The following is a 9,104-nucleotide window of genomic DNA, read 5'->3' as shown; positions in this document are numbered from 1 at the left end:
ACATTTTTGCTTGTCACAATTCTTGAGGGGTATTATTGGCATCTAGTGGATAGAGGCTACGGATTCTGCTAAACATCCTGCAACTCACAGGACAGCTCTCACAACACAGAATTATCTGGCGCAAATGTCAATAGTGTGGAGGTTGAGAAGTTTTTGTTATATATACTATATACTAAAATTCATATACCTTGTGTTTTGAAATTATTTGAAATAAAATTTCAAGAGAGGTCCTATTGGACCTCCCTCCAACAAAGCAAAACAAAACAAACAAAAAACTACTATTGTTACCGGAGCACTTTTGAGGTTTTCCTTAACAAGACCTGGGATTCCCTTATTTGAGTGTTTTTTCCTGCTTTTCTTTGGTGAGATAACAACAGTATTTGTGTTCAATTAAGCCCAGCTGTTTCGATTTCTCAGTTGTTTCAGCTGCATCTATTTTGTCCCCATGCCTCTTGAGCTTTTTGGGGTGGGAGTGACGGCGACTACCTTCGTACACAAGCCCGATTGAACAACGGGACCCTCTTGCCAAGGACACCACTCAGAGAAACAGCGGCGACGACGCTAACCTGCAGACCAAGAAGCAGGGAGTAAAGCCAGAGTCAGGAGAGGTGGAGGGCTCGCTCACGCCCGCAACAAACCCAAGAGCCAGCCTTTGCCCGCGCACGCGCAGCTGCATCGCCGCCGCTCCCGCCGTCTCTGGGGGCCTTCTCTCTGCCCGGCTCGGGGTTGTCCCCGGCGGCGCCTGATCTGGCGAAAGCGTTACTGTGAGGATACGCTGCCCCTGGCGCTGTTTTCCCTGTCGCATTGTCGAGGCCAGGAGGGAGGGACACGTGTAGAGTGCCGCAGCGGGGTGGTTGTGGCCAAGAGGAGAAGCCCCCTGCAGCCTTGGTGGTTGGGGCCTGCAGGCAGTGCAGGAGGCGCTCAGACGGCAGCCAATTTAAGGTCCTCTCTCGCAGCTGCCTCTGAGCGGGAGTCCTGAGTGAGAGCCGTGGCGGCGCTGAGGGGTCCAGGCGGCTGAGGTGCGGCGCTATGGAGGAGCTTGACGGCGAGCCGACAGTCACTGTAAGTCATTGTCTTAGAGGTCCGAGGATTGGGTCCGTTTCGTCACTGAAGGCTTCCTTGCCAACTGCGAGGTGCTCGTCCCCTCCCCTCACTCGGTTCAGTTGCCATCGCCCGGAAGTCACATAAACTGGGTACCCGTGTTTGGGTCGCAGTGGTCGCTGGGTTTCTGCCCCTTTGTATGCTCAAAATACCTGGCCTCGGAGGCCCACTCCATCCCTTTTTGTGCCATGTCTTCCTTACCTTCCTACTTCTCTTTTTCTGTTGGATTCATGCTTGAATGAGCGGGCTCGGACCAAGCAGAGAAACTGGGGCATTTTTCCTTCCAGCCGAACTAAGCTTCACTTCGCAGCGCCTTGAGCTTAAAGCCAGCTGCTTGAGCTGGCCTAAGGTTTACTAAACGTATTTATTCTCTCTGTAGTCTATTCCTGGTTTTATTGATCTGTTTGCTTTCGATTCAGTTTGAACTCTGAAAAGAGCATGTCAGGTGTGGATGATCTGTGATTTATGGCTTTTAGGTACAAGATACCTACCGTTCCCCCTGCCTGGAATGCTCTTTTCTTCTCACGTAGATTTATCTCCTGCTCATTTTTCACATGCAGCTCCATTAGCTCTTTGACAGGAAAGCCTTTCCTGACATTCTTGACGAGGTTAGATATTTCTGTCTGTCCTTAAGGCTTGCTCTGCACCTGTTAGCTCTTGGTAACCTCTAAGCCCCACTAACCTGCAGGTAGCCTGGCCTTGTGTTTTTTGTTTCTTAGAAAGTTAAGATGCCTACAGTTTTCAGCTAAAGCCATCAGATTGCAAACCAGTATCTGACAAAACCAAAAATTGAAAACAGAAGTCATTCCAAAGCTAACTGGATAAAAGGAGACATCCCTGTATTAAATAGCAGTTTATTTGGGTTGTTAAACTCTATAAAGCTTACTGCTATATGCTTTAATGTGTTAACTTTTAATGCTGTGTAAAGTACCTTAAATATTAAATGTTTTTAAGGACTGTGTCAGTGTTTTGCAGGAAGAAAAATTAGACTATCAGAATCACTGGAACTTTTTCAAACATATTACCTTGCTTTTCCTTCCTTCACCTATGTTAGAATCTTTGGATGGGGGAGCATTCCCAGTACCCTGTGCAACCCCGGAGAGCCACTACTATGATATTGGACTGTGACTAATGAGCCATGTGTTTACAAATGGAATGAAAATGATCTAAGCTTATATTTATTCTGAGTAGTGATGATTGACTTGTGATAATCCAGCTTTACATTGATGTTGGGGAGACCAGGTAGGAAACCGGTAGCCTCTCAGAGGGGGCATTATCTTGGCAGAACTCCACAGTCTAGAATCTGAACCTCAACTCTGCAAGTTCAGGCTCAGTCATGTCTATATTTGAGTGTTAATCTGTTGTTTGGGCTTACTCTAAACATACTCGCAAGAGGCTGATGAATAATCCTGAACACCATTAAGTCACCTTTTATAGCAGTTGTGTCTGCTTTTCATGCAGCTGCTTCCTCTTATCGATGTGCAGTTAGTAATTAGCAGATTCAGGGATGTGTTAAGTATAGATTCAAAATAGGGAGTTAGAATAATCTTGTAGTTTTTCTAGATCAGTGGTCTTATCCTTTTAGTTCAAGGACTCTTAAGAAATGTAAGATGCAGTTCATGTTGCCTTTTTTGTTTGTTTGTTTGTTTCTGCATAAATACCTAGAAGTGGAATTGTTGGATTATAAGACAGAGGCATATTTAGCTAAAATAAACTGTCAGTTCTCCAAAGTGGTTATACTTTTTTTTTTTTTTTTTTTTTTTGCGCCAGCAACGTATGAGAGTTCCAGTTCCATATCCTCATCAGGTCGTTATATGATCAGTCTATAATTTTAGCAACATTGCCATTTTAGTGGGTATATAGTGGTAGCTCATCATTTTGATTTGTATTCCCCTCATAATGAAAGATATTGAGCATCTTTTAATGTGCTTATCTAGACCATTTGTATATCTTTGATAAAGTGTCAAATCTTTTGCCCATTTTGTTACTGGGTTTTTTTTTTAATTAATGAATTATAAGAGTTCTTTATGTATTCTGGATATCAAATATATATTTTGCAGACATTTTCTCCCAGTCTGCGGCTTGCCTTTTCATTTTCTTAACAGCATCTTATGAAGAGCAAAAGTTTTTAATTTTGATCAAGTTCAATATATAAAATTTTCTTCCACAGTTTGTGCTTTTTGTGTCACATCCATTTTTGCTTACTTTAAGGTCAGAAAGATTTTCTACTGTGCTTTTCAAGTTTTATAGATTGCTCTACGTTTGTGTCTGTGACTAATTTTTAGTGAGTTTTTGTCTGTGGTATGAGGTTCATTTTTTGCAGATGGATACCCATTTGCTTCAACATCACTGTGCATATAATGCTCCCCGCTTGCCTGCCCTACTTATCCACTAAGAGTCTGTAAAATAGATCTTTTGTGGGTACCTCCGCCTTACCATTTTTCTAACTTACTGCCTGCTTGCATACTGGTCTTCCTCAGTAAACTGCTAGCTTCTGGAGGGCAGAGAACGTATTACTTATTGTTGTGTTCTAGAGCCCAGCACAGAAAAAGGCTTAATTAACATTGCTTAGCTGTTGAATGACTGTATTAGCCCCTCCTAAGAACTGGATGCATTTGTCTCGAGATCAGACTATTGCCAGCCAAATTCATTGTCTGCCAACAATATTTATGGAGTGCCAACTTTGTGCTAGAGTCTCTTCTAGGCAGTAAATGAGAATGCTAGAGTCCTCTGCCCTTGTGAGCTTTTATCTATTTAAGGTAATAACCATGTAAGAAAAGCAGTGGTCCAGATGAGAGTTGACAATGGCTTGTATTAGGCTAGTAGAAGTGGTAAGTGGTTGGATTCAGGCTTATTTAAGGGTGGAACAGGGTTTACTGATAGATTGGACACAGGTGATGAGGAAAAGAGAATCAAGGATTACTCTTAATAGTTGGGGAATGCTTTGTCCCGCTGGGGGAGTAGAATGAGGTTTGGGAATGAGCATCAGGAGTATTTTTTGGGGGAAGCAACCTAAATGTCCCCTGACAGGTGATTGGATAAACAAGTTGTAGTTGATATACACAACAGAATACTACTCAGCCATAAAAGTAATGAAATAATGCCATTTGCAGCAACATGGATAGACCTAGAGATTATCATACTAAGTGAAGTAAGTCAGACAGAGAAAGACAGATATATCACTTATATGTGGAATCTTAAAAAAAAAAAGTGACACAAATAAATTTATTTACAAAACAGAAACAAACCCACAGACATAGAAAATAAATTTATGGTTACCAAAGGGAAGGGGGAGGACTAAATTAGGAGTTTGGTATTAGTAGATAAAAACTACTGTATATAAAGTAGATAAGCAACAGGGTCCAACTGTATAGTACAGAGAACTATATTGAGTAGCTTGTGATAACCTATTATGAAAAAGAATAAATATGTATCACTGAATCACTATGCTGTACACTAGAAACTAATACAACATTGTAAATCAACTATATTTCAGTTTTTAAAAAGTTCTCTTTGGCTCTTGATGTTATGGATAGAGCTCTAGAGATTAGATAACTTATAAAGGTGTGGATTAGGCAGTTGGATGTATGAAGCTGAGACTCAGATTGGTCTGAGTTGGAGAGAAAAATTGAGTCATCATCAAAGATGTGATACAGAAGCCATGGGATTCAAGGACTCTATCTTTTTAGTGAGGAATAAACAGTTCAATTCTTTAAAAATTTTTTTTTTAGTTTAGGTGGGTAGGTAATTATGTTTGTTTTTTTTTAATGGATGTACTGGGGATTGAACTCAGGACCTCATGCATGTTAAGCACGTGCTCTACCACTGAGATATATCCTCCCCTCTCCTTTTAAATTTTTTTAACTTCCCTTTTTCTGAACTACAGAACATTAATTACAATATAATAATCAAAGTATAGCTTTTTTTTTTTTAATCAACACTTGAGAAGTGGCAGGCTGTGTTGAGGTGCCTAGCATAACTCATTTGTTCATTTAGAGTCTAAGAGACTGGGCTGATCTCAGCCACACTCAGCTGTGTTCCTAGATTAGCACTTAATAACTTTCATGACCACTGATTTCTAGGATTATATTTTCAAGTCAGGTGAAGGCAAAACTTTTAGTAAGAATAACTGTTTCTGTGCCTTATTATTTTTACTAGTTGATTCCAGGAATGAATTCCCAGAAGAAGCAAATGTGTTTTGACTGGGGCCCTGGGGAGATGCTGGTGTGTGAAACCTCCTTCAACAAAAAAGGTAGTTTTTTTTTTTTCTTTTAGATTATCCATCTTGACGCATTTGGTTTTTCTTTATTCTCTCAGATTTGACTAGCTGATATATGAAACTGTTGAACTTATTTTGTACCATTTTCATTTTTGAGACTTTTTAGTTGTTTAAGATTTTCATTGATTTATGAGACCTGGCAGATGTTGAGTCCAGGAAAAAAAATTAACAGTGGTCTTCCTAGTGTTGAAGAAAGGTTTTCTTCATGTTTAAAAATTTCAGGCTTTTTCCCCCTTCTTGTCCAGAGTGAGTAAATTCCCTTTGCAGCAGTCCCCTCATTGTGAAACTTTGCAAATGTCACAGTCCTTACTTTTGTGTTATCATTGTGAACTTGATTGAATTCTGTAGGCTATTAATATATAGGACAAATGAGCTGGAGAGTGAAATGACTTGTTCTTGGCTTTGTTCTCTAAGCTCCATCAGGTATTGGACATGCACAGGGATTCCCTCTTGCAGCAAGATAAAACTGAAATTTTTTTTTCTAGTTAAGCAGTGATTTTATTGCTTGAATACATAGATTTATGCAACCAGGGCAGAGGCTGTAGATGACTCGTATTTCCAATTGTGGGGAGGACTTGTTTGGTCTTACAATATCGAGCCAACCACTGAATATGACTCTTGATCAGAATCAGGCAGAATTTAGCATCTTTATCCTTTCTGTCCCTCTAAAGATGTTTTTGAACAGCAACGGCTTTCTTAATTAAATGATAGAGCTTTTCTGTGCTACCCGGAGAGGGGTCCATACAGCATTGTTCTGGATTCCCATCGTAACTTAAAGGGAAACTTTCACAATGTCCGGAGCCCTTGATGTCCTGCAAATGAAGGAGGAGGATGTCCTCAAATTCCTTGCAGCAGGAACTCGCTTAGGTGGCACCAACCTTGACTTCCAAATGGAGCAATACATCTACAAAAGGAAAAGTGATGACATCTACATCATAAATCTGAAAAGAACCTGGGAGAAGCTTCTGTTGGCAGCTTGGGCCATTGTTGCCATTGAAAACCCAGCTGATGTCAGTGTCGTAGCCTCCAGGAATACTGGCCAGCGAGCTGTGCTGAAGTTTGCTGCTGCCACTGGAGCCACGCCTATTGCTGGCCGCTTCACGCCTGGAACCTTCACTAACCAGATCCAGGCAGCTTTCCGGGAGCCGAGACTTCTGGTGGTTACCTATCCCAGGGCTGACCACCAGCCTCTCCCTGAGGCATCTTACGTTAACCTGCCTACCATCGCCCTGTGTAACACGGACTCCCCTCTGCGCTGCGTGGACATTGCCATCCCGTGCAACAACAAGGGAGCTCACTCAGGGGGTCTGATGTTGTGGATGCTTGCCTGGGAGGTTTTGTGCATGCATGGCACCATCTCCCGGGAACACCCGTGGGAGGTCATGCCTGATCTCTACTTCTACAGAGATCCTGAAGAGATTGAAAAGGAAGAGCAGGCTGCAGCTGAAAAGGCCGTGACCAAGGATGAATTTCAGGGTGAATGGACGGCTCCCGCTCCCGAGTTCACTGCTACTCAGCCTGAGGTGGTGGACTGGTCTGAAGGCGTGCAGGTGCCCTCTGTGCCTATTCAGCAGTTCCCTACTGAAGACTGGAGTGCTCAGCCCGCCACTGAAGACTGGTCTGCAGCTCCCACTGCTCAGGCCACCAAATGGGTTGCAACAACCACGGAGTGGTCGTAAGCTGTTCTTTCCACAAACTCTTAAAATGGAAATAGGTTGACGGAAAATAAAGTTTCTAAAAATTGTGTCCATTTAAAAAAATTAGTAAAAAAATAAATGATAGAGATCCTCAGGAGCAAGTCGTTTGGACTTAAGAATCCTCAAGATTTTATTGCCTCTCACAAAACATACTTGTGCAACGCCATGTGAATCTCTCAGGATTACACCAATTTGTAAAGGAGTCAGGCCATCTTAGCCAGTTTGTAGATCTGCTCCTTCACATCATCAGACATCAGCTTGAGTCAGATGGGGACGCTGTGACAGTACGGCAGAGCAGACTGGGACAGGCCTTTCCTGGGAGTGTGCATGTGACCCATGATGGCAGTGGTCAGGCAGCAGAAAAAAATCCCTGAAATCTTGTTACTTGGTTTTGCCGCCTTCTTTTCAAGAGAAAAATCTTGGGAAATGTGTGTGAAGAGATTTTCTTGCAAATCTTTGACGCATTTGCTATCCAAATGTGGAGGTTTTCCACTTTTTTGTTGTTGTTGAAGTTTTTCTCATTTTATAAGGAGCAGATTGAGCTAATGAAAATCTTATAATTTTGGCAAATTACATGCTGTACAGTTCATGTAATTTTTTTTGTTTTGTTTTTTGTTGTTGTTTTGGATAGGAGAGGTAATTAGGTTATTTATTTTAGAGGAAGTACTGGGGATTGAACCTAGGACCTCATGCATGCTAAGCATGGACTCTACCACTTGAGCTATACCCCCCTCCTAGTTCATGTAATTTCTAAGCAATGTAGTTTTTCTTAATTTTATATTTAATAATTGTCCCTCATGGTCGTTAATATTCATGGGATATGTCGGTATTGAAGATCTCAAGCTTGGCAGAACTGTAAAATCTGCCAAAGGGGCAATTGCTCAGAAGAGAAACTTCTGTGACTATGTCTGGATGGCCTCTTTCCCTACTTACTGGGAAAGCTTATTGACATTTCTAGTTTGTCCTCGATTGTTGGAAACTCAAGGTTTTCTTTTTTGTTTGTTTTTATCTGTTGAAATCACATTCAAGACAAGCCATTGAACATTTTCACAACTTATTTGAGAAGCTGTTATATGAGAAGTTTCCACAGGTTTGGTGGTTTATAATTTATCATTATAGAGCCTTTTTATCGCTGTTGCAAAATTGTTTGTAGTCAGTTCTCGATTCTTTGTTTTAGGGGTAATGTCAGTACAAAGTAATATAAAAATAATATTTCCTTTGAGATTATATAAAACTTCAGCTATAGGTTCATCTTATTTATTGAGTTTTACATAGGCTAATATTAAGTGAGTTTACTCTTTTTTCCAGTATATTTCAGTTGATGGAGGTGAATGGTAGTTCCAAAATATGCTGCTGAGTTGAGTAAACTCTAACAATTAACATTTGTGCTTAAAAATTCATGTTTGGATAGAACGAAGCCACAACTGAATGCTAAACAACCATCGAGAAAAGACTGGAACCTAGCAAAAAAGATCTTCTGCAACTAGAAATTGTAAGAGGGAACCACAGCAGGAGGGGTAGGAGGGGCATGCTCACGATACAGTTGGGCCCCATACCCCTTGGGTGGGCAACCCACAAGCTGAAGATTTGTTAAATCTCATAGGCCCTCCCACAGGAGTGAGAGCTCTAAGCCCCACGTCAGGCTCCCCAGCTCGGGTTCCGGCCTTGGGAAGAGAAGGAGACCCCAGGACATCTGGTTTTGAAGGCCAGCGGGGCTTGGTGCCAGGTGCCCCAGGGGACTGGTGGAAACAGAGACTCCATTCACTTGGGAAGTGTACACGGAATCTCGCGTGCACCAGGTCCAAAGGCAGAGGCAGTGATTTCATAGGAACCTGGGCCAGCCCTGCCTTCTAGACTTGGAGGGTCTTCTAGGGATGTAGGGGACAGCTGTGGCTCACTCAGGGGACATAAAAGCTGGTGGTGGACATTCTAGGAGTGTTAATCTACATGAGCTTTCCTGGAGGCTGACATCTTGATTGGATCATTAGCACCAAGACCTAGCCCCACGCAACAGCCTGTAGGGAAGC

The 9,104-nt window shown here is 42.0% G+C and overlaps 2 protein-coding genes and 1 pseudogene across 3 annotated transcripts in view; 2 read left to right on the top strand and 1 right to left on the bottom strand.

Moving 5' to 3' along the window:
* The first annotated feature begins 905 nt into the window (after positions 1–905).
* The window catches only part of NUP85 (nucleoporin 85), a 29,989-nt gene continuing 21,790 nt past the window's right edge, over positions 906–9,104 (top strand). The window contains exons 1-2 of one of the 2 annotated variants that reach the window (XM_006176479.3): positions 906–1,062; positions 5,260–5,353. In XM_006176479.3, the coding sequence (XP_006176541.2) occupies positions 1,030–1,062; positions 5,260–5,353 (127 nt within the window). In that variant the 5' untranslated portion in view covers positions 906–1,029. The remainder of the gene's footprint in view (positions 1,063–5,259; positions 5,354–9,104) is intronic. The other variant, XM_006176480.3, reaches the window with a different exon arrangement.
* Positions 5,525–7,651, bottom strand: LOC102517169 (annotated as a pseudogene).
* Positions 6,097–7,119, top strand: LOC102516917 (40S ribosomal protein SA-like). Its single transcript, XM_006176478.3, has one exon. It carries the CDS (start codon positions 6,172–6,174, stop codon positions 7,057–7,059), a length of 888 nt encoding a protein of 295 aa, XP_006176540.2. The 5' UTR covers positions 6,097–6,171; the 3' UTR covers positions 7,060–7,119.

Source organism: Camelus ferus, chromosome 16 (assembly GCF_009834535.1).
Source record: "Camelus ferus isolate YT-003-E chromosome 16, BCGSAC_Cfer_1.0, whole genome shotgun sequence".
Lineage (NCBI taxonomy): Eukaryota > Metazoa > Chordata > Mammalia > Artiodactyla > Camelidae > Camelus > Camelus ferus.
Note: the sequence above shows the minus strand (reverse complement) of the source record. Positions and strands in the feature narration are given on the sequence as shown.

Coding starts and splice junctions, on each gene's coding strand:
- LOC102516917 (XM_006176478.3), top strand. CDS start 6,172: ATGTCCGGAGCCCTTGATGTCCTGCAAATGAAGGAGGAGGATGTCCTC.